Source organism: Callospermophilus lateralis, chromosome 5 (genome assembly GCF_048772815.1).
Source record: "Callospermophilus lateralis isolate mCalLat2 chromosome 5, mCalLat2.hap1, whole genome shotgun sequence".
NCBI classification, from domain to species: Eukaryota; Metazoa; Chordata; class Mammalia; order Rodentia; family Sciuridae; genus Callospermophilus; species Callospermophilus lateralis.
The window spans coordinates 83,817,519-83,843,879 of NC_135309.1; the positions used below are offsets into that span (position 1 = coordinate 83,817,519).

Below are 26,361 nucleotides of genomic sequence, written 5' to 3' on the forward strand. Positions count from 1 at the left end.
AAAGTTCTTAACTTCCTGATCATCATGTGAGCCACACTCTTCTGCCACACTCTTCTACTATGAAGAGCCTCACCTAGAGTCCTGAGGAATGAAGCTGGCTATCTGTGGACTGAGACCTCTAAAATTGTGAGCCCCCAAATAAACTTTTCCTCCTCTAAAATTGTTCTTGTTGGGTCTTTTAGTTGCAGCATAGGAAAAAAAAAAGCTAAATAAAACAACTACTCTTGAACTTTGGGGCCATTATTAAGTAAGAGAAGGGTTAGCTTAACACAAGCACATGATACCTGCATAGTCAGCCTGATAACCAAGACATATACGAGGTGACTATTGAAAGGTAGCAGATCTAGCATAGGTACAATGGAGAAAGGGATAATTCACATTCTGGAAAGGACAGAGGGAGAGCTCATCAGGCTCCTCAGAACACTGTATAATTTAAAATGATTAATTGTTTATTTCTGTAATCTCCTACATAATATTTTTGGATCACAGTTGACTATAAGTAACTGAAGCCATGAAAAAACAACAAATAAGAGAGAAAAACTGTATATGTCCATGGAAAGAATGACAAAGTCTTCTAATCCAAGCTTATGTAATATGAGGGTAAATGTATGAAACACCAAGAGAACAACTTATATTTTTAAAACAAACTAATGTGTCATCACACAGACATGTATATAAACGTGTGTGTGTGTGTGTGTGTGTGTGTGTGTATTTCAGCCAGAGGAAGTCAATGGATGATCAATGCATATTTCTGTAAAATATTTCCATTATAGTATTGGGAAATGCTGTGTAAAAAATTATTAATATTTTGTAGTTCCACCGAATAAACAAAATAACAATTTGAATAACATTGAATATTTACTGAGATATAGTTGCAATTTGGGAAGGTGACAGACTGCTTACATTTGTCATATATCCATTGATTAGTAAGTTGATATTTTTATAGAACTTATGTGAAGTCCCAGTAGAACAAAAATTTTGCAAATTACTTTCCCTTGCCATTAAAAATATTCATCACATCATTATCTGAGCTTCTTGACTATTACAGCCTTTTGTATATATCTTATTCCTGAAAGATAACAATAAGTCCCTGAAGTAGTTCTTATTAATGATGCATTCAATTGAACACAAAATATTGATTCAGCTTTGTCAACCTAAAACTTAAGTAAGTAAAACTGTTTACATATGCTATCATGTGCAGTTAAAACCACACAGCAGTATCTAAAAATTACATAAATTAATGAAATGGAAGTAGCACCACTAACAAAACAGATATAAGATGTTCATGGGACCATTATTACATTGAAATGTGTAATACTGTTGGATGTATAAGAATATACAAGGTATTATTAAATCATGAGAGACGGATTTAAGGGCAAATATGCAGTTACTCATGGTTGATACTATGAAAACCAAGAAATTAATATTATAATCTGAAGATATTTTCAATATTAATTTTTTACTTAAAATATCATAATTATTCATTAGGGAAACAAAAGTACTGGATTCAATCATAAATGATCTTTGTCTTTCAACTTGTCTGTGTTATTGGAAAACTAAATTTTGACACATCTAAACAGTATGCTCTAAGTTTCCCATCTATGTGTACGAAACAGGATGTAATCTTCTTATTCATTTTTTAAGGTTCAAGTTTTATATTCCTCATGATTCAGAAACATTTTAGTGCTTGAAAGTCACCATAATTATATAAATAATGTGAAACTTATGCTTTAGGAGTTACTACATCTCTCTTTTTTTTTAAGGAAATTTTTTGAGATAACTGTGGATTCACATGCAGCTATAAAAACTGACACAGAAATTTTCTCTGTATAATTTACCTAGTTTTCTCTGTAAAAATATATTAAATGTCATAATTAGGAGACTTCTACAGACAAAATCTACTGATGATATTTAGATTTCCCATTCCCCTTTTTATTTCCTAAAATTTCCATTTATTCTTTCAGTTCATTTGCTTGAGCATGGAATATAATGGCACATTACTTTTCTACATTATCTAAAATTCAGTAACATGAGAAGTTAGCAAGTCTTCACAATCAAGTTTGTATGTAAGATAGTGTTCTAATTTACCACTGACAGCTAATAATGGCAGCAGTCCAACAGTCTATTACATATCTTCATAAGACTTCAGTATATAAGAACTCAGCACACCTAACTCTATATCGTCTCTCTACAGAGTGATGAACCTGATATATTCACTTGATCCTGGTTTTCTCTAAGAATGGGTTTCAGTAACTTTGTAAGATATCTGCCCCCCAGCCCCACCACAAACCCATCTTGTTATTCATTTAAATATTCACCATTGGATCTAAATCTCTGGTCATTTTTTTTAATGTAAAACATTCTTACAACTTACCGATGGGGGGAAAGTAGAAAGAGCAGAAAGGAGATTTTTCCTCTCAGGAGCATTCATTGAACTTGTATAACTTAAACCATTTCTTATGGCTCTAGCTTATTTCTCTAGACACTCAAATATTTCACAATATAAATATTATTCACAGGCAGTCATGTAAGCTCAGAGTCATGGATCTGAAACATTGGACTTGGCTTCCAAGAAAAAAAGCTGTGTTAAGGAAGAAAGATAAATAATCCAGACCCACAGTGCTGTTCCAGTCAGGTCAAATGAAAATGTTGTAGCTGATGAATAGGTAAGTGAAGTACATCCTTTATCCATGGTACTGTTCTGCACTGCTCACAAATGTAGAAAAAAATATGTCAAATAATTTATGGTTTGCTGTCACAAAAACAATTTGTGTGTAGGCCTCTAAACTTACAATCTAGAGACTTCAAATTTCTATGAGTGGTAATAAACAGTAAAATTAGGTAATTTGAAGATTATCTATTTTTATTTCATTACCTACTTTTTGATGATGTAACAGTAAATTGTGAAACAGAAAGTGAAGTAACTGAAAAAAATAAGTACCAAAACTACATAAGACAGTAAATAAGTCAGATATTGATCATCATAAATTGGACCAACAGAATATATCTACTTTCTCAACTTATCAAGGTATGTATTAGTTCTGGTGCTGGGGGGTTGTGGCTCAATGGCAGAGTGCTCACCTAGCACAAATGAGGCACTGGGTTCAATCCTCAGGCCACATAAAAATAAATAAATAAAATAAAACTATTCTGTTCATCTACAACTAAAAAATATTTTTACAAAAGGCTTATTTTTCAGTACATATTATAATGTAACAACTAAGAATTTGGTCTTATTGTTTATTTCATTAGCTACCACAAAGTACACTCCTGCTATTAGTGTATAAAAAAAGAGAAATTTATGTATTTCTTAAGACTAGCCAATTTTCCATACCTTTATAATCACTTGTACATATTACTATGATGCTTCCCCTAATATCCATCAAAGATCTCATTGATTATGTAAGTTCTTGAATTTATTAATTGGGGACTCTAATTTATTAATTGAGAAATGTAATTACAATCCTTCAAACCAAGAAGAAAAATAACAGAGGAAAGAAAACATAACGAAACAGAATTCTAAGATGCTCTACTTATATTAATAGCAGTTTAAATATATTAATTTACTTTAGTCATAAAAATAGATAAGAAAATATAGAATTCTTAGGAAGAATGTAGGTGGTAAAGGAGTTAACCACAACTCAAGAGGGCCTGACTGCTTCATTTAAAATCTTTGTTGACACCCTTTAACAGATGTCTATATGTTTAAACTGACAGCATCAAGGGACATTAAATCACTCAATTGATTGGGTGTCCAGTCCTAATCCTTTCACTGGGGATGGCTAGAGTTTCATGGAATGAACAGCTGCTCCCTTGTGTTACACAGGGCAAATAATAAATAAATGGACTTTTTTTTTAAACTTAAATGAGAAATCAATCTCTCTCTCTCTCTCTTTCTTTCTCTCTCTCTCTCTCTCTCTCTCTCTCTCTCTCTCTCTCACACACACACACACACACACACACACTCAGTCAAATAAAATAGTTTATAAACTCTTGTAATTCAAAGAACGCTAACCCTTGAACAGTTCACAAATGCAAGTCAGATTATAGAGCTGGATATACCGTTGCTATAGCAAACTGCCTATTTAATGTTCTAAAGCAGCTACCCCACATTATAAGTGGTAGAGAGGTCTTTATTTCAACCACATTTAACTTTTTACAGGATATAATAATACCCTGCACATTTCACACAGTGCCGGGAGCACTGATGATTTTTGTTTGCTTCTCTGAAAAAGCACTCAACTGAAAAGATTGAACTGAGGCCTATGGGCTGGAATTCATCTGTTCTTTATTTTAGCAGTTTGAATTCCCTATTAATGATTTTGCACATTAGCAGCTAATCAAACAGTTTAGATAAGGCTGAGAAGAAATGCACTGTTATATTCACACACACAAGAAGAGCTGGACTAAGGGGAAAACAAACTTCTGTGCCATCAATCAAAATTAAGGGAATGCAAAATAAAAAGAATAGCAACTGAAGAAAGAATTGAAATATAATGTTATTATATAATATATAATGTAATTATATAAATTTAAGGAGCCAGGGAAAGAACCATAGGTTTTTATGTGAGAAAATAGGTGGGAATGTACGGTTGCTGTTAGGAAGCAAAGACATACCATACAAAGGCCAGAGACTAAGTGGAATATAACTTAATATTATGTTAAACACAGCTACTCCTGAGTATTTGCACTTGCAAAAATCCCTGTGATGAGGAAGAGAGGAAGGCAGACAAAAAAAAACCCAAAAAAAACTATGACTATTTAGTGCCCTAATGAGTCTAAAACGTGAAATACTCCAAATTGTATTAAAGGGAACAAAGAAATAGGTCTGTGGCACCTGCTCTCTCTGATTTCTGTTCAGTCAGTAAGACCACTTGGTACAAGTTGCTTAACAAAGTGCAGTTTGTCATTCAAGAGTATGAGACAGTTTGAAAGCCCTCTTGCCTTTTTTTTTTTTTTTTGATAAGGAAACTGAGAATCTTGGAGTTCAAATACCTTAATGTAGTCTCAAAGCTTGGAAACTGTAAACACAATTCAAATCTAGGTCTCCTGTCTCTAAAAATAAGTGTTTTTTTTTTTCTCTTACTAGGATTGGCTTTACTAGACTTGAAAAATCTCCCAGATTCTAATTCAATGCATATATACAGAAGAGATGGAAGAGTCAAATAAGGAATTAGAGAAAGTGGCATAAAACTGAAAGAAATGGCTTGAGTAAAGTAAGAATCCGAAACATGAAAGAAAGGGGTGGAATATGTAAACTTTTCTTTTTTTAGAACTCAGTCAGATGTGAAGATTCAAGGTGCCCTTCAGTCACTTTGAGTTCTGCTTTCTAGGGTTTTAAAAGGTGTGAGGGCTGGAGATGGGTACTTTCCTAGAGTATGTGAGGCCTTCTGGGTTTAATCCACAACATTAAAAAAAAAAAATTAAGGTGCTAAAGAATTGCAGATGGAGAAGCAGAACCCCAGACAGATACCTTATTAAGGATCCAGACAACAGATGAAAAAAATCTTGAACTAATTTTTTTTCTCCAAGTTAGGAAGAACACAGATTTATAAAACAACAGATTAAGGCAAAATTCCACAGAGAATTGATGAAGAGATGGTTTGTGACCACAATTCTCCATGAACAAAACTTGTAAAATCAACCATTCAGGTATTCATATTTTATAAACAACACTTATAAAGATATAAAAGACATGCTTATCAAACAGACAACACAGGGCTGAAAGAAACAGCTTAACCTCTGGTTAATCAGGATTAAAATAACATCTGTACAATTGAAAAGGTGCAATGCTAAATCTAATGAAGTAAAATATAATTAGAATAAAGTTTTGAATTTGATTTTTTAAAAACACTGTATACATATAAATTTCTGCTAAAAATTTCAGCATAATTTTATGAAATAAAAAGATATGAGATTACAAATTCAACATAAGGCAACATATATGAGGTTAATACAATCATTTTAAACTAATCATTTAATACTAATATCTAGAATCCACATCAAAGAAAGTAATCACAGCATCACTGACCAGATAAATTATATGAGTTATTGGCCACTTCTAGACCACATTAAAGCCCTGAGAAGCCAAAGTGCCTTAGATGAAAGTAATCACATCAGCATGAACACTGGTTGAGGACCTGGGAAATATTAAGCATACAGAAGATACATGTTTGTTCAAAAATGCAAATATTTAACATGGAAAAAGGGGAACAAATCCATCTGAATTATTGTCATAAGGGTGAATTCAGAGTTAAGTTTAACACAACGAAGAACTTTATAACATCTGAATGGATCTCATAATTATATAATACCTAAAAATTAGGGATAAGCCTCGTAGTTGTTAAATAGGTATGTAATGTGAGTTACGCATGGCACAACCCAACCATAGCAGAGATACATATCCACATCTAGAGAATTTCTTGCCATCAAAATATTCAAGCATAGAACAAGTATTGAAGATGTTATAGAAAAAAAATGTATGCATTAAGTGGGAGGCTGGAGATAACCCTCTGGTGGACATTTCCTGTTGAGGATCTCTGTGTGCACTGTACTGTTTTATGTTAATGAGACCTCAACCTTTGTTTGGCTGACCTAACACTCTTTGTTTGCTTTACTCTCAGCCCATTTACTCTAGATGGTATCAACTGTACTCTCAGGTTCAAGGAGTAGAACAAATCAGGCTAAGCCAAAGAGTGGATTTCATTTCTCCACTCACAATAACTAGTTCAAGGATGGAAGAGATAAATCAGACCAAGGAATGCTATAAAGGCTCAACTTAGACTTTTTTGTTCCCCTATCAGGGATGTTGGCTCTCTTTACTTCAAGACTAGTGAAATAATGTGATGCTGAAGCTGTGAGGGGAAAGGAAGGACATTAATCAATCTGGAAATGGAGCCAGCCAGGAGAAAATAAATTGAAAAATGGATCTTGGTGATGTTGCTAGGGCCACCACATTCCTTGAAGTTTTCATTATGCAAACAAAAAAACTTTCTTTTTCCCTAAACTAGTTTGTGTTGGGTTTTCTCTCTTACTGGTAACAGAATCTTAGGCAACTCAACTTCTAAGGTCCCTTCCAAACCCCTGCAAAGAAATGACAATTGAAATAAAGGACACAACTTTAAACACTCCCAAATCCATGGCAAGGCTCATAGTTCAGGTAAGTGGGTATGTAATGTGGATTCCATTTGATACAACCCAACCACAGTAGAGATATAAGAAAGAAAGGCCAAGATGCAAGGGTTTGATTGCCTTCCTGATTTTAAGATAGAGACCCAGGAACAGCTGTTACTGAGAGAAGTGCTACCAAGCCCCTGCTGAGAGGAATTTAATGATTAAAGAGCTGGAGCTGCCATGCTGCCCTAACATCAGGGCAGATAAGAGGCTCTTTAAAATTTCATTATTCCCTCCTGGCAATAGGCTTTTCCTACTTCTGCTAGAAGAAGCTCCTTAGAGTAGCCATATTGAAGTTAGGTACATATGGGAGGAAAATGGAAATCAAATTGACAAGGAAGTGGCAATCATTTTTCAGGAGGTTAAGTGGTTTATTATTATTAATAATATTACTTCAGTTGCCATGCTCATTTAGCAAAGGTTAAGTAGAAGAATAAGAGCTGATCAGGGCTATCAGATAATAATGATGAGTAATAGTATTTATAAAGATAGTTGATGCAATGGTATCAAAGGAATTTGGGGTACTAAATATTAATTAGGGATTATTAACTCCAACCACTGTCTGATTCATAAAAAAATGATCATCTCCTAAGCACTATGGGGTATAGAGTGCTTAGATTTGATTTAGAGCAAGCCATTATCTTACGGAATTTACAATTTTCTGAACTTAAGAAAAAGAATAGGAAAGATTCTAAGAAAAATCAATAGTAGGATTTCTCACTACTCTGTCCAAACAGTATAGCAATAAGAATGCGATTTCCACCTAATCTTTAATTTACATTGTCCCTCATTAGCACTTCATATATTCTACTGGAAGATGCTGTCTTCTTCTTCATACAATCCTTGGATTTTTAATGGAGAAGGAAAAATATGTACTCTAATTAATACAGAGTAACATATTTATATAGTTTTATAGATAGGTAGATAGGATGGTCTTGCACGACCAAACAACAGAGCCACATCTAATTTTTTTTATTTGAAGAAATACAAATTTATTTTCTTAAAGAAATAATTACAGAATAATCCACTTCCAATTCTCTTCATGAATAATAAAGCAGGGACTGGGTTGGAAGCAGAAATCTGAGGGTTGAAAAAGAATTTTTCTTAAAACTATGGATTACAAAGACAGCTAGAGGCCAACATGCAATACCAGAAACACAGAGAGAATGAGAGATAATGAATGTGTCTTACATCTGACAGATAAAGATGAAGTAGAAAGAAAAAACAGATTTAATGAATAAAATCAGCAGTTCACTATAAAGCATTGCATTTTCAATGGTACCCATTGGTTGATGCCATTTGCCAGGGTGAACACACCAGGGCTTTGGCAATGAAATGGAAATCAACAACTACATGATACTGGTTATCCAGATGAAAACTAGATGCCAGGAAAAAATCAGTTCTTCAGATAGAACTGCCACATAAGCCACAGAAAATGTTCTTATTTGGCTCTTTTTCATAGTTGTGTGTCATCTCCTACCCCAAGCTGGTCTTTATGGATCTCTCTTTCTATTGAACTATTCCAGCTTCTGCTGCTTACTTGGAATGAATATCTTGTTAAAAGGGAAACTTGGATTTTGTCCAATTTAGTTTTAGCCAGCTGAAACAGTATCAATGGGAGAAAATGATGCTGTAATTTTCTTGTCTGGTAAAACGTGGCTGGAAATCCATGCAGAAAATGTAGCAATATTCATCAAAATGACGAGTACAACACAGTGAATAGTGATAGTTTGCTTTTAAAAGCACTTGTTAAAATACCATTAGATGTTCAATAACAACTAAGATGATGTATGAATGGGAATTTTAAGTTTGATTGTTTGCTTTGAACTCTGAAATAATCTCTTTCTCAGAATTTACTTCCAAGTGTGAAAACTAGAAAGAACAATTAAATGGTAACAGTTACCAATCTGTTTTGAAATGATGCCCTAATTCCATCTTCAAGTGCATAAAGAATACTGCATATATGTATATGTAATAGAGTGAGTTTAACATAAATAAGTTTGATCAACATCTCTGAAAGTGGATAAAACTGAATTATATATGTAGATCATCAATATTCCAAATGAGACCCTGTGGTTTTAAGTATGAAAGGAGAAAAACTGTTAGATTTAATTAATAAGATATTTAAAATTTTACCTTCAAATGTAAACTTGTGATGAAATAAATGAATAAGAAGAACTAAAATAACCTGTTAAATTTTGGAACAAAGTTTTCAAAATTAATCAGGTGAGTGTGCTTATAAATCTATTAAGTGCAGTATCACCAATTGGTTAAGGGGACCCACTTGAGTGAGATGTAAAGGACCTGAAGCCAGACTCTGCCATTTGCTAACGTGACACTGGGAAAATACTTGGTCTTTCATCTGAAAAACGAGTGGTAACAGAGCCACCCTTTTATAAAACAATTTATGTAAATATTTATAACACTGGAAGGCCAACAGTAAGCATTCAATAAGTGTTGGACATTTTCGGTAAAAATCCCTCGAAAAGAGATAGAAGACAGAATGAAAGGACAACCCAGGGGAAAAAGCAGGAAAATAAGACAGCCTTCATTTTCTTTGGTGCTCATTAAAAGAACAAATTCCAGTAAAAAAAATTAATCTACATCAAAATGTGAAGGCCAAGGTATTGACCATCTGCACACATGTGGTGGCCAAACTGCTCCAATCACAGTATCCAGGTTAATTGTTATGTGTGCCATGGAATGATGGAGAGACAGACCAATGTACTCAGACTCATTTTGTATTAGGACAGGAAATGTACCAGTAACCTTCCTTAGATGGTTGTTTATCATTATTAACTTCTTGGTAGTCTTGAAATGTTTTAGCAAGTACAGAATGGACTACTTTTAATATTTTCCCCTTGGGAAGAGGAGGTAATTTCAAGGAGGAGGAAGATTGGTACAACTTTCTTTCCATAAACTAGTAGGTGAGACCACTCTGTTTTAAAAATGCGTAAGATTTCCTTTCTGGTAAGGATCACAGTCATACATTAAAAGAATAAACATATAAATATATTTTTCTCATAAAAATCATGGACAGAATATGTAGGATTATGTGCAAATATAAAACATACATTTAACCATATTCCTGGATTTTAGAATTAGAGAATGAGGGGAAGAAACAATCAAAGATATACCTCAATACACTTAGAGTACCATCATGTTGCATGTCATTTGTTAATAATGAATCCTGGAAAACTTATCACTAGTGACTAACATCAGATAAGGAGAGCCATCCAGTGTTTGCATGTCTCTAGATGGATGTACCAGACACATTTTGTATAGTGTTCCTCCCCAAGCCCCAAAATCAAAATGAAAAATCAACATAATAGTCTTCTCATCATCATTCTTACTTTAATAAAAATGATATACACCACTTTTCATTTTCATTTATGCCGTGAAAGAAAAATATTACTTACTTTCCATCCCAGACATGGTCTCCTCTGTGGAAAATCACCAAGTTATTCTTAGAGTCCAGAGCCACCCCAGAAACCTGGCCTGGCAACAGAAAAACTCCAGGCCAATCCAGTGCCTCCTCTACATGGAAATCTAAAAAATAAATCCATACATTTAGAGTAAAAACAAAAACTGGGATAACTTCACCAATATTCACAACGGGCATAAAAAGCTCATGCATTAGCATCACTAGATGCAAAGAAATTGTCAAGCCATGCTCTACATAAATCATACCACATGCACATGCTAAGTAGCTTCTTGTGCTATGAAATGTTATAAGTACCTGTAAACTTGTCTTGAAGCTATTTACATTCTCATTCTCTCTCTCTGTCTCTCTCTTTTGATAGTAAGATGCCTGCCTGACAATTTGAAACTTCCACCTTCTTGATATGATTCTTACTTTAAATTGGTAACTTTGAAAACTATTTCAAAGATATTGCATCGTTTTAATATAAAGTGGTTAAATGTTGTAAAGAAATAGCAAGAATGGGCAGTAAGTCTGTCACTTCACTCTCTCACTCTTCTCTCTTTTGAGTAAATTCTGGATGTTCAATATACAGTAGCACTCATAACAAATCATTCATTGGTTATCCCTTGTATAGGGAACATATAAGATATGGATCTCATTTCTCCTAGTGTACCTATAAAAATGAGACACTCTTTCCCTTTCTGTAATTCATTGTTGCTCACCACAAGACAAAGGAAAAAACAAAACAAAACAAACAAAAGAGCATCGAGAGTGAATGATTTCCAAGTTATTTTCATTTCTGATCAGAAAACATTTATCCTCACAGAAGACCAGGGTTCATTTGTGTTAGTCCCTTTTCTAAACCTACTCATAAATAAACCGGTACAAGGTACAGAGTTGGTATACTAACTGAGGATATATAATTATGAAGGTTACTGAGAAAGCTATTGCATCAGTGCCAATATTTCTTTCCCTCTCAAATGCTTCAACAGAGATGATGAAAAATAGCAATTCTAGTCTCGTTTCTCCTTCCCACCCTCTGAAGGATGTGGCAACATGTAGTGGAATCCTCAAAAATAGGTATTAAAATGACTGATGAAAGAAGGGAAGCTCAGGGCTTGTGTGATCAGCTCCTGAAAACTTGAGAGGATGCTGAGATGAGAATAAGAACTTTAAAAAAACAATTCTGCCAAATATATAAAAAGAAAAAGTTACTTTTTACTCAAATCATTTTTATCTTTCACATTTAATTTTTCTGTAATATAAATTAACAAAACAGTAAAATCAATAAAAAGAGTAGACCAATCTGTCAACAACCTTTGCTGAAGCATCTTTGACAAATATCCTAAATGTGTTTTCTAAGTGTGTTTACTAGATTTCTGGAAACTATACTAGATTCTGGAAACATAAAGAAGTAAAATGTGTTTTTTGGCTTTGACAAATATAATGATAATAGAGATATTTAAAAAACAGGATGGGAATGTAATAGGATACAATAAGAACCAAATACTTTTGACACAACAGTGCAGGAAGGCAGGCATCAATCTATGCTTCTGACTGAAGTTTGCTTGGGCTGGACTGGGGTGGGGTAAAGGTCTACTTGGGAGATCTCCCAGAGGAGCAATATTTGTGTGGGCACTAAAAGGTAAGGGGGTGGAGCTTGCTGAGTATAGAGAGGGCAGAGAATAGTCCATTCAGAACACGGGAGGATGTTTATGATTTCAGAATGTGTTTCAAGATGTTTAGAAAACTGGAGAGGAATCCTGTTTGTGCTTGGTGTTTTAGGGAGAGGGGGCAGGCAAGGGGCAGGATAAGCCAACTCTGAGATCTGCTTTGAAATCAGAGAAGAAAATTATTGCATTGTATACTACACAATGAGACATTTAACAATGAGAGTCTGTAGTTTTCAGCTGTTGTGTTCTGACCTATGCTATGATTATGCTTAAGGCATACTGCAAGTACATTATAAGTAGCAATAAAGCACAGAGTTGGGGAACAATTTACTTTTGAAATACACCTGAGCTCACGAGGATGTCATTTTCACTCATGTGTATTATGATATGCCTTCTCGAGTTAAGAAGATGAGGCAGAGTTGGCACGCCTGAACTGGTATATAACACTGGGCATAGCAGTGGATCTGAATGGAACTGTAGATGAATAGCATGAATTGTCTATCATGCTTGATTGTCAAAATATGAAAAAGGGTTGCAAACTGCTGCCACAGGCAATTGGGAACCACACAAAAGGTTTTAAAGCATGAGGTGGCATGATTAAAACTATATTTTTTAAAGTTAACTCCAGAAATAAGGTCTAAGAATTATAATAAGAGACACCAAGATAGCTCAATGGATGGATACATCATTTCCCCAAGAAAATGATTTAAATAGTTTGAAATTGCTTGAGATACAGGTTGTACTTTGTTCATTCTCAGCTTGGTTATAGTATGTCTATTTAGTTGCCACTCTGTTATACTCACTCCCCAGCTGCAGAAACTTCTGTTGGTACTCCACATGATTCTCAAGGTTGGTGACAATATAGATACTTAATTACTTTTATGAGAGTCTCACATCCCAGAGCCGTTACAACTAGGTAGAATTCTTCCAAGGCAGGAATCATATCTCAGTGTTTGGTCAACAAATCTTGCACAGTGCTTGGCCACAGTACGGCCTAATAAATGGACTAAACTGAGTCTATGCTCCAGTCTCTACCTGTTTATGTTGTGAACTAGTATTTACACACCCTTCACTTGTATGGCCACTATTCATCCCTAGAACAGAGCTGATGATACTGTGAGGATACTGAATAAAAATGTGAATTGTTTAATTACTCTCATTTAATATCACAGAAACGTATCACAGCTCCTGGGACTTTTCTGTTCAGTGTTCCACCAAACAGTACTGGGTGCTAAGTACTCATGAAGGTGCAGAGAAACTAATTCTGAAAGAATATGCCAATGTCACCAAAAGTTCTTTGTTCTGGGATCAAAAATGGAATTCATAAAATATTGGAAGTAACATGTAAAGAACTTTAATATTGTTGTGAATTTTCAAACAATCAAACACCCCTAAACTGGTTAAGAGCTTGAAAAGTCTGCAAAAAAGCATTGACACATGAATTGTCTTGAGCCTAATCATACCTGTTATAAAAATATTGGTTTGTTACATAAAAAATAATTTTTGGTTGAAAAATTTTCAGGGAGGAAAGGCAGTGTGAACACCTAGAACATATTCATTAAAATATCAAGTTTTGGTAGATTTTCAGTATGGCAAAGGTGATGTATAAGGAAACCAAACGTGTGAAGTCTAACACCATGAATAATCTTATTATTTTAGTAGCAAATATATAGAAGAGTTATTAAATTGTATTTGATTTTATTTAAAATACTTGACATTTATTAAGATTACCTAGGTAAGAGTTTAAAATTTGTAGAGTATGGGTATCCTTATTTGCCAGAAATTCTAGATAGCTAAAGGAGAACCCAGTTCATGTTCTCCCCTGTGAATGCTGGTCCAGGATGTTGATGCCTCAGGGTCACTGGTTCTTTTTTCTTTTCTTTCCTTTTTTTTTTTTGGTTAGGTAATTCAAGGTTATTCCCTTTAAGATTAAATGATCATGAATTAAGTCCGTCATTTAAAAGAATGGTATAAGTAGATGGGATTAATACAACTGTTTTTCCCATCCCTGCTTGTCACTACTTGAGAATCACTCAACACTATAATGGTATTGGAATCATCCTGTCATTTTCCCCTTTAATGGGAAGACAAGTTTTGCCTTGAGCCAGACTTCAGACCCCATCATCAAGAATGATTATTTTAAAATCTCCAATTAAGAAAAATTTCAAATCCTTATTAAAAAAATTACATATATATATATATATATATTTTTTTTTCCTCCTATCCTTTACTTAACACTTTCAATCATGGAGAAATTAAAAATTCTAGTTTAGTTTCCCCTTAGGCTTTAAGAAACAAGTCAAAACATGACTAAGTTAATTCTGTAGATTTACAGTTTTAACTTGGAAATTAAATACAAACTTCTTACATATGACCTTGGGCATCAAACGCAGTCTCTTAAGTGTGAGCTACTTTAAATTCAGATGGTAAATGATAAGATTAATTAAAGCTTGATCACTTATATTTTAAAATCTGGTTTTAAAAATTTATTAGAAGAAACAATACTTTTTTAAAAAAAATAAGATAAATTTATATAATCTATTGATTTTAGTGGCTTTGATATAACTTCATTGTGATTTCTAAAAGATGAAAAAAAGTGAAAAAAATCCTGAGATTTTATTTATTTATTTTAAAAAACATCTTTATTTTATTTATTTATATGTGGTGCTGAGGATCAAACCCAGGGCTTCACACATGGCAGGCAAGAGCTCTACCTCTGAACCACAACCCCAGCCCCCTCCTGAGATTTTAAAATGGTGTCATTTTTCAACTGATATATAACAATTTTTATAACAAGTTTAGTTTTCTTATGAAAATTACTTATACTCATTATAAATAAAGGTAAATGTTTATCTTCATATTATGTCATATATTTAGAAAAAATTACTACTATTAGAAAAATTAAATATTACTATTAGAATTTCATCAATAAATCACTAAAAGAATTGTACACTTTCCAAGAAAGATTAATGTTACTGATCAATGCTGCTTTCACATGAAATTATTAATAAGCAATTGAAAGGGCATTCATTTATCTGTGCTACATAAGGACTGGTAGAGATAGATGAAGTAAAAAAATATATAATTTCAAACCCAGAACTATGACAATTTCAATGAAGCATCTTTGACAAATATTTCCTAAGTGTGTTTTTTTATAGGGCATTATACTAGATTTGGGAAACACAAAGAAATAAAATGTGTTTTTTGGCTTTGACAAATATAAAGATATAATAGAGATATTTAAAAAAACAGGATGGGAATGTAATAGGATACAATAAGAACCAAATACTTTTGACACAACAGTGCAGGAAGGCAGGCATCAGTCTATACTTCTGACTGAAGTTTGCTTGGGCTGGACTGGGGTTAGGTGAAGGTCTATTTGGGAGATCTCCCAGAGGAACAATATTTGTGTGGGCACTAAAAGGTAAGGGGGTGGAGCTTGCTGAGTATAGAGAGAGCAGAGAATAGTCCACTCAGCACACAGGAGAATGTTTATGATTTCAGAATGTGTTTCAAGATGTTTAGAAAACTGGAGAGGAATCCTGTTTGTGTTTGGTGTTTGGGGGAGAGGGGGCAGACAAGGGGCAGAATAAGCTAACTTTGAGATTTAAGCCTAAGGAAAAGGAGCCTCATAAAATTACTAGAACATTTCAAGCAAACCCAAAATGTAGTGGTTGCTTTTCCTGCACTTGCCAATTTTCACTGAGTAAAGAAAAGATGGTTTATTTTGATTAGGGATTGTTATTAATCAGAAGTGCCAGCAATAACCATAATTAAGTAAAACTATAGGAGAAATATTTATACCGAAGACAAAAAGAAAACAAGAAATAATTATAATTTTAACTTAATGGGGAAGAAGTGAGAAAGAGAGGTGAGATTCAACCAGGGGCTCAAAAGCATTTTGAGAATTAAAGTTTCTTTCATTGTAAATGAAATTTTAATTTTGGCCAAACAGTTTGGCAATTGACTGAGTAAGCATGATCAAAAGTCATCTACATCTATAGTTATTATAATTGTAAACAAAGATGAAAATTAAACTTCCTATGTATCTATATTTTAGTTTATATTTTTGTGAGATGCAGAACAACAAAGTGACTAAAAAATAAGACTCAGGAGCCAGTCTGCCTTGTTTTGCTTCTTGGTTCCTTAAACTGTGGAACTTGGACACCTTTCTTTGCTTCGATTTCTATCTAAAAAAGGTTTATAAATAGAGTTGTTGGGGGGATTAAATGAGTTAATGAATCTAGAACACTTAGCTGGGTTCAAAGTAAGTGCTATGTAGTTGCAAGTTGTTATATGCTTCCTCTCCAGAGATGAAAGTTCAACCAAGAAAATGCCTTACTTTATCCTAGGAATTCAGTGAGACTTGCCCAGTAGTAAACATATGACTGAGAATGAGATAAGAATGGTCTCGAAAATAAATGAGTTGTTCATAGGAATTAATGAAAAAGCTCAATGTATCATAAGAGTAGACCTTCTGAATAAATCCTCTTACCTGATCAGAAGTGTCACAAATGCAATGTAGTTTAACATCCAAAAGTTAGCAGTATATGCTGAATCAGTCTTTTATAGTTAATAAATAGTAGTGCAATAAAGCCTTCCTGCTAGAATAGCTATATCTAGATTTTCATTGTTTGTTCAATAAGCCCAGTTTCCAGAAAGCAACTAGTAGAAAGACAGCTAAGATTTTATTTCTATTCAATCTATTCTATCTCAAAGTAGATATTAAACTAATAATGGCAGTAATTAAACTACATGAAGGATAAAAAGGAATGCATTTGTTGCCCAGATAACCAAACTGAATATTTCCACACTGTACATCATATACCACACACAAACACCAAGATAGATCAATGTGAGTGATGAGAGATGGGAAGAGCCACAAACTTCCATCATGATAGAACACTGCCAAACACTTTCTTAAATTACTAAAGTGTGAAATTTTGCAGCTTTCCTATACCCTGCAAGAGAAATATCGTTTACAAATGCTACTTAAGATAAAGCAATTAATATTTATACTTTGGTATTTAATTTTTGGATCTCAATTCAACATGACATTAAGGTAGCAATAATCATCATAAGTATTATTAAAGTGTCATAACATGTTATAAATGCTTTTTATTTTTCACTGTTAGGAAAACTTTCCATATATGTTCCTCTGACCCCCACTCAAAACCTATGAGAACTGTGCTGTTATAAACCTCATTTTGTAGTTGGAAAACCTAAAGATTAGAGAATGAAGCAAAAAACAAAACTTGCTAAGGGCCCACACAGTAAATGGTATAGCTTGAATTCAAAGCTGGTAGAGAGCCTGGAGTCTGCTACATTCATTACACTACCTCCTTGAAGTGGGTTCCAAATTTTATCTTGGTCAAATGGAGAATTGGTTGGGGATAAGCTGCATTGTTTGTGGATATTTGTACTCTTAGGGACACAATGAAAACATGTTGTGCAAAACTGGAAACTGTCTCTCCACTGTGCTCATTATGAAGCTTGGTGCTCAATGATATTGAACCCTAAATCATGTGGAGAACCCAACATTAAAGGCAGATGCCAGGGTATGGAAGCAAGTAGAATCCTGATCAAACTAAAGGTTCACAAAATGGCACTGTTTTTGAAATTCTCACGTATTCCTGGGCCTACCATACAGAATCATACATAGAGTTTTGAGCTGATCCATTAACTGCGTCTCTGAACTGTAAGTTAGTCAGCTGGATAAGATATCATATTGCAGTTCCAACTGGTGAACCAGTCAATGAAATCTAAAGTGCTATTGCTAAAACACCTTTGGGACTGTGCTGGTTCCAAGAACTGGGGACATAGAATTGGGCCCTGAGTGGAAGCTTCCAGTTTTTAAGCAGTGAGGATCCAGAACTCCCAGGAAGTATACCTGCACTGAGGAATTAAGTTCAATTCTACTGAATTATAAGGAATTAGAAAGTGCACATTGGAATTCATAAAGTCCAATTTTAAATTCAGACTTGTGACCTCATTCAAATAAGTTAATGTCTAATAATATATCTCATGATATCTGAAATTACTATGAGCTATAATAATATCAAGCCACACAATAGTCTTATATTTTTGTCAATAAAATTTCATATAAAAAGTTACTTTCTTCTTTTCAGTTCACACAATTCCTTATAGAAAATTAGGCACTCAGAGAAAGAAAAAAAATTCTTCCAGACCTTTAGGGTCCATTCTCAGCTTTGCCTAGAGTATAAAGAAAAGGCATGAGGAAAAGGATGAAAGATTATTCATCAAACTTATTCCCCTTGCCCATACCCTCAGGAATACACATGAATTACACTACCAATATATACTCTTAGGGCTTTACATGTGAATAACTTCCTGCCTTTTTATTTTGCAAAATGGAAGGGTCAGCTTTCTTTTGGCTTACCCAAAGGAGTGACACAACATCAAATAAAAACTTAGATATTGCATTGTGCAATAATAAACAGTGAAAGCAAATTAAGAAAAATCTTAGGCTAACTAAGTGTGAATTTTGATATATTTACTTTATGTATGTATGTATGTATTTATGTATGTATGTATGTATGTGTTTAACCTGGAAGATACAGGAGATTTGGCATTTTACTGTACCTTATGAATTTTTTTTCTTAGAAAGCAGGTTTCAGGTTTTAGAAAAAATATGCCTTATGTCAAATTCTGATTTTATACTGATACTAGTGATGCTTATAAATGACCATGATATCATTTCAAACCCAAGAGTAATAAAGACAAGTCATGGAAAAAAGTTTGCTACAACTATAGTGTTTCACACCTGAACAAAATCCTATTCTCACACAGAAGCCTTTTCTGCCTTTTATAATTCCATATTGTTTGGATTAAAATTCACTATGTTTAATATAGATCAGACGATCCTGTGTTTATGGAATGGGCACTGCATGATACACTGCACATCTTAACACTGAACCTTACAGGTGCCATCACAGGTGCCAATTCAGTTGTCATCTAAATTTTACTTAAAGACCTTAGGTGATTCTCAGGCAAAAGGGTCCAGGGACCACCTCTTGAGACACAGTTTTATTAGACAAATTTAGGATAAGTTAGAGCAGAGCTGAACCTGTTTAAATGTGAAGTTAAAAGTCCAAGTTCCAGTTAACATCTCAGAGAAACCATTAGACGCATCCCAAAGGACAATGCTTGAAACTTCTATGTGAGCAAAAGGCTCTGTATGCTAATTTTTTTCAATTATAAATAAAAATCAGCTGGGTGTTGAATAATTCATGGCTTCCTGCAAAGCTGAATTTGAAAACATCAAGCTGGCAGCCAGTGCCATTCCAGCCCACGCATGGACAGCTGCCATACATGCATATCCGTTACTTTTTTGGAGATTATCTCCACATGCTGTATTATCTGGCTTTCCACATTAGCAGGTAACATAAAACACAATCAATATCACAGAGGCCACAACACAATTAAAGACAAAGATGAGGCATCTACAGCTCGCCCGTACAGAAACCTGAAGGGAATAAGGTATTGTCCTCTAATTATGGAAGCCAATCTTGGTTAGAAATAAAGATAAATCTGATAGTTATTGACTTACTGGAGGTCCCTTCAGAAATAAATATGCAATTAAAATAGCAACCGATAATGGAACTTGAGAAATCAAAGTCACAAAATGGTTACATTTTATAAGTCAGTTGGACTAGAATGTTGAAAGCATAAGATTCCTTTGAGGGAAATTTAATTACTGTTAAAGAAGATAGTGTATAAGCATCGCATACACTGGGACTTACATGTGAGGTTTTGAATTTTCAATTTCTTTCCATTGAGCAAAATGGAAAATGTTGATTTGTTACCCTGAATTTCATATGCCACCATCCCCCAAATGATCCAAATATTTTTGGTCCTTATAGCTCTGGTTCACTTATGGAACAGACACTGAATTCATGTAGTATTGGAACATTCCCCACTTCAAAAAAGAACTCCTCAACAAAGGTGGTATCTGATATCTTAAATCTGAGTAATATTTTCTCTAAAAAGTCTTTTTCATTGATGAATTTTTCACCCATACATTTTTATTCCCTTCAGATTTTGCTAATGTGGATTGTAGCACTTTACACTTAAAAAAAAAAAAAAAAAAAAAAAAAACCCTAAACGCACCTCCTGTGTGTTCTGGTTCCCGGGTACTTTCACCAGGCAGGGGCTGCTGTAATGAGAAAGCTCTGCTCTCTGCTGGCCTCAAATTAGATTCTAGTCTGTGGAATTTGTGAATTCTGTCTCTGACAAGAACAGAATTGCCCCTTTCCTCATGTTCTGCACCCTCTCTGGCATCAGACCGACCAAGATCCTTTTTTTGGACTACGTTTGCAATCTCAGCTACCAGGTCTGATTCTGATTCTGCCTTTTCTGTAGGATTATATTTGTGCACATGAACAACATCTTCCCTTTCTCCTAGCAGCTTGGAAAGCAGTGAATAGAAATCACCTGTGGAAAAGAGAAGAGATAAAGAGGTGGAGGGTTGATGAGATTGTAAAATTTACAAAATTTGGTGCCTTAAAAATATCAACTCTTGATTCTTCAGAGTGAGAGACAAGGTTGCTTTCAACAAGTATAGGAAAAAGAAAACAAAGAATTACTCAGTGGAAGAATAATATACCTTCACATTTCAATTACCTTCTACTTCTTTCTGTCAAGAGTACACATATTATGCCTATTGACATATTACTCAAAACAAAATAGTGCACATGTGATATCATGGTACAATTCAATCAACAGCTTTCACAGTATAGTTTAATTGATAGGAAAGTTAAGAGTTCCTCAGATTTGTAAAATAAAATACCAACAGCTATGTTAGAGAAAAGATATCTTTACAGGCAAACCCTGTGAAGGTTTTTTTTTTTTTTTTTTTTTTTTTTTTAAATTCTATTAAAGTTTAAGCTATCAGAAAGAATTATATATGTTTTTTTTCCCAAGAAGATCCTGTAAAATACAACAAAATATCACATATGTGTTCATTTGGCACTTGGTATACCAGTTTTACCACTATTTTGTTAATAATGCTACTGCAAATCATTCCACTTGTTTCCTCTAAATAAAAAATGAGAGAATAATTTTGTAAGCAAAGAACAGTTTGAAGTTAGTTTGAAACAAAGGAGAATATGTTAACAAACTAAAACCATTAGAATAATTTGCCACTAAGTGTGTTTTATACTTTCCTACATAGATAGTAAGGAAGGAACTTAAAAATAATAATCCAATTCCCCCACAACAATTATTTATCAAATATGGTCACAGATAGAAAAAATGTCTACAGAAAGTTCTTGAATCATTTTACCCTTCATCATTTACATCTATGGCTTTAAATCTGTGTTGAATGGGAAACATGAAATCATTCTATGGTAACCCCCTGTTCTTCCTGTCCTTACCCTCACCCTGAATTAATTACTACTAATGAAGAAATTACTTGTGACTATAGAATCCTATTGCCTACTTTTTAATTACATTAATAGCACCAAAATATAACATTTATAAAACCTGTTTTGTGGATATTTGGAAATAAAAATGGTGACTGGTTTAGTCATGATACATTCCACCAAAGAATATATTAAGAAATTGGTGCAAGGGAATATGAAGTCTTTCCAAAATGTTGCTTAGAAATTCTGTCAGGTATACATATAGTCGTAGTCAAATTATTCCAAGTAGGTTTTCAGTTCTTGCCCATGAAATCAGCTTATCCCAGGTGAAATACTCAATCAGAAAATAATTACCAACTAATAAGGGTAATTTCTGTAAAATGAACAAAGCAAATTATAACTCAACCAAACTGGTTAGGCCACAGGTGGCATTCTGCCTCTCAGAAGAAAAATTAATCCATTACTGCTAAATTCTCCTGCCCCACATGCTAAATATAAACAGTTTAATACACTTGTACAATAAGACATGTTATATAGAAAGTAAGACACAAGGTAATTTCAGGGAGAGATTAAAAAAAAAAAACCATAGTTTAAAAACTTGATTAATGTCGTGGGGCTAATACTGATGCCAGAATACAGGCTCAGAATTTGCAGTCCTTCAGCTTTGTTAGGAAATATCTAACAGTGGTGATAAAAAAAATACTAAATGCAGATCACTCCAGTTTCTTTGAAATTGTCATTACAATTATCACTGGGTTAGGAAAGCAAAAATGGTTAAAACAATGTAATGATCTTGGCTGCAATGCAAGTTGCACTGAGCTTATGAGAACATAGCTCCGAGCAGAATTTCTATAAATACCTCTTTACATAGGAGAAAGGCCACTAGATGGCTATCTCTTACATTCTCATATACAAGATAGAGAATTGCTTTATTTATTATTTTTATTTTTTTACCCCTCTTTAGGTTTATAAGCTAGATGGACAGATAAAATACTGAAATGTTAACCATTTTTTCTTAAGTATATTAAGATCTTTATTTAAGAAACACCTCTGAGGAATACAATGGATGGAGCAAAACATGAACTAAGGAAGTTGGGTGACTGATTTCTGTACCATCTCTCAACTTTTCCTGTCTTTTTAGGTTATACTCCAGCTATCTTGGGATTCTACTTCCTTTAATGTCAACTTTGTTTCTTCTTCCTGGATAACTTGCTGCCACTCATCAACTAGCTCCTCAACCTTCAGTTCTTGGGAGCCATTTAGCCACTTACATCCAAAACACCTTCCTGACAATTCAAATTAGGGGTGTCTGCTGTGTGTACATAGAGTACTCAGGTCTTTCCCTGAACCCTTTTATTTTTGGTACCAGGGATTGAATTTAGATGCACTTGACCACTGAGCCATATCCCCAACCCTATTTTGTATTTTATTTAGAGACAGGGCCTTATTGAGTTGCTTAGCATCTTGCTTTTGCTGAGTGAGACTAGCTTTGAACTCATGTTCCCTGAGGAGCTGGGATTATAGGCGTGCATCACCACTCCCAACTTTTCCCTGTACTCTTAACTGTCCCCTGCTAGTCTATATTTCATACTTGTAAAACCCTACTTAGTAGTTACTCTGTACCTTTAAATAAGTTTCTTAACCTCAAATATAATAACTATATTTGACATTTGTTTTGTGGATTTAAAGGTAGTTAATGTAAAATACCTAGTCCTGGGCATACCATGATAAAGCAGGTACCACTAAATTGTAGCTTCTTTGATTGCTAATTGAAAAGACAAACATTAGTTTCAACATGTATCTGCTGCAAACTATGGCTTATCTAAAATTTTAAAGTTAGTACCTATTTCCTAGTCAAATGTTGGGATTTTCTTTCTTTGTTTTTCTTTACTGAACTTTATTTTATTTTTTTGGTATTTTTCCTTTTTAAAATTAGTTCTTTTTTGTTATATATAATAGTAGGATTCATCTTGATGTCATAATAAAAGCATGGATAAAATGTGTTCTAATATAGTCCTCAGTACTTCCTTTTTTCCTCCCCATCTCCCTCCCCTTGTTCCCTTCCCTATATGCTACTGATCTTTCTGTTATTGTATTATAGTTTTTTTAATTAGTATCTTGTGGATCTACATGATGATGAAATTCACTGGGGTAAATTCATGTATGTACATAGGAAAGTTATAAATAGGCAAAAAGAAAAAAAACCACTCTTTTTAAAATTTATAGCACTCTATTTTCTCAACAGGTCACTATGGCTGCTATAGTTATTTGCTTCTCGACTTTGTCTAAGAAGCCACTGTATCTGCACTTTTTTCCTCTATTACAGAGAAGGAACTATTCCTACTATAGTGTTCTGGATGCCAGCCCTGCCCCCACACCCTAGTCTTTCCTATGTGCTCTCTTTTCTTTTCTAATACACTTCTCTGCCTCAATTGTCTCACAGACTAAAAACACACTCACTTAAGGCTTATCTTGAGTGATGTGGAGGTGGGGAGAGATCCTCCCATGATACAACATATCTTTCAAACTCTTCCATCTTGCCATTTCCATTACAAATTCCAGCACTGTACAAAAACCCTTTCTGTGATAATGGAAATACTCTGTCTGCTCTTCCAACATTATAGCCACCAGCTACAGGGGGTTACTGAGTATTTGTAATGTGGATAGTGTAACTGAGGAAATTCTAAATTTTACTTACTTTTAATTAATTTAAACCTCCATGCGTGGCCAGTGTCTACTATACTGGAGAGTGAAGGGGGACTTTTTGTTTTCCTTGTCCTCACATCCTCTTCCCTCCTTAAATAAAGACATTTGCTTTTACTTCCTTCTTCACCACTATATGGGTTCTTCATGAATGGATCAAGAGATCCACTCAGGTTGCCAAGTTTCAGCCCAGACTCAGCTTCATGAATGGATCAAGAGATCCACTCAGGTTGCCAAGTTTCAGCCCAGACTCAGCAACTGCCAAAGCCAAAAGACTCATCACCTCAGCCAACTGGAGACGTGGAGGATGGATGAGTCTCCATCAGAAACTCCCCTTCCACAGTGTTCTCTCTCTCTCTCTCTCTCTCTCTCTCTCTCTCTCTCTCGACACAATACCTTTATTTTATTTTTGTGGTGCAGAGGATTGAATCCAGTGTCTTACATATGCCAGGTGAGCGCTCTACCACTGAGTCACGATTCCAGCCCCTTCCAGGGTGTTCTTTACAGAGCTCTACCAGTTATATTTTCTTCTTCTTTTTCTTTTGCCTATCATAGGAAAAGGTGGCATTGCATAACATCTATTTTTAGCATATTTCCCCTCCTGGCTACAGTTTCTTTTTACTAAGTAATCCCAGTCACTCACAAGGCTTAAACTACCACCTCCAGGCAAATGGTGTCAAAATCTGGAGTTCTTCTAACACCAAACTGTTACATAAAACTTCTGAAAATTTCCACTTGCATGTCTATTTCACAGGCATATGAATTTATTATGTATACAATTGAGTTATTTATCTTCTCTCCATATTTTTTTAAATCATAGTATCTCATACTGTGTTTTGAGCTGATCAATCCAAAAAAAATTGGATCTGGCCTCTTTCATCAGTGAATCACAAAGTCTAAATTATGCTGACTTGTCAACATGATATTTTCTTTCCCTACCAACTGTACTCCCTTGGAATTCTTATTATTCCTCAACTGACATAATGAAAGGCTGGTCTCCTTCCTTAGAACAGGTTTCCAGTCTGGTTTAGAAAGTTAAAACCTTCTGGAATGTTATAAAAGCTGCTTTAACCAGGCATGGTAGTACACACCTTGTAATCCTAGTCACTCAGAAGACTGAGGCGGGGGTTTGCAAGTTCCAGCCCAGACTCAGCAACCTGGTGAGACCCTGTCTTGAAACAAAAAATAAGAAAAGCTGGGGATGTAGCTCAGAGGTAGATCACTGTGGGTTCTGTCCCTAGTATCACAAACAAGCCAAGACAAAGCAAAACAAAAACAGCTGCTATGAAATTAACTGGTGATTGATGGCACCTCACTTTTTCTGATTCTCCTGGGTTCTATTTCACAGATAGTTTTTCCTCAGCTCTGTCAACGTATGTTTTTCTGGATGGTTATCCTTAATTCTGAGACCCACTGCTAAGGTAACTATATAATGTATTTTCCAAACTGGAACACTTGTGAGAAGGGAAGGGTGTTATTCATATTTATACAAAGAATAAATGGGACAGTGCTAGGTAAACTTTGGAGTTTCTTACTACACCTATTATTGACAAAAATAACATATAAAAAGTACTTTATAGACCAAGGAGTGGGATACCTGGGTCAAATGGTGGTTCCATTCCAAGTTTTTTAAGGAATTTCCATATGACTTTACGGATTGGTTACACCAATTTATAGTCCCACCCACTAGCAATGTACGAATGAGCCTTTTCTCCCACATCCTCACCAACATGTATTGTTGTCTGTATTCTTGATAGCAGCCATTCTGACTGGTGTGAGATGAAATCTTAGAGTAGTTCTGATTTGCATTTCTCTAATTACTAGCGATGTTGAACATTTTTTCATATCGAACGTATATCTTCTTCTGAGAAGTGTCTGTTCAGCTCTTTATCTCATTTATTGATTGGGTTGTTTGTTTTCTTGGTATCCACAGGACTTAAAATCAGCATACTTTAGTAACTCAGCCACATCAATGATCACAGCAGCTCAGTTCACAATAGCTAAA

At 34.4% G+C, this 26,361-nt stretch overlaps 1 protein-coding gene across 7 annotated transcripts in view; it reads right to left on the reverse strand.

The window, feature by feature from the left end:
• Pam (peptidylglycine alpha-amidating monooxygenase) overlaps window positions 1–26,361 on the reverse strand; it is a 289,187-nt gene that overhangs the window by 26,291 nt on the left and 236,535 nt on the right. For 4 of the 7 annotated variants that reach the window (XM_076856969.2, XM_076856968.2, XM_076856966.2 and 1 more), the window contains 2 exons: window positions 20,401–20,724; window positions 10,593–10,722 (listed from right to left, as the gene is read on the reverse strand). In XM_076856969.2, coding sequence (XP_076713084.2) covers window positions 10,593–10,722; window positions 20,401–20,724 — 454 coding nt within the window. The remainder of the gene's footprint in view (window positions 1–10,592; window positions 10,723–20,400; window positions 20,725–26,361) is intronic. The other 3 variants (XM_076856972.2, XM_076856971.2, XM_076856970.2) reach the window with 1 other exon arrangement.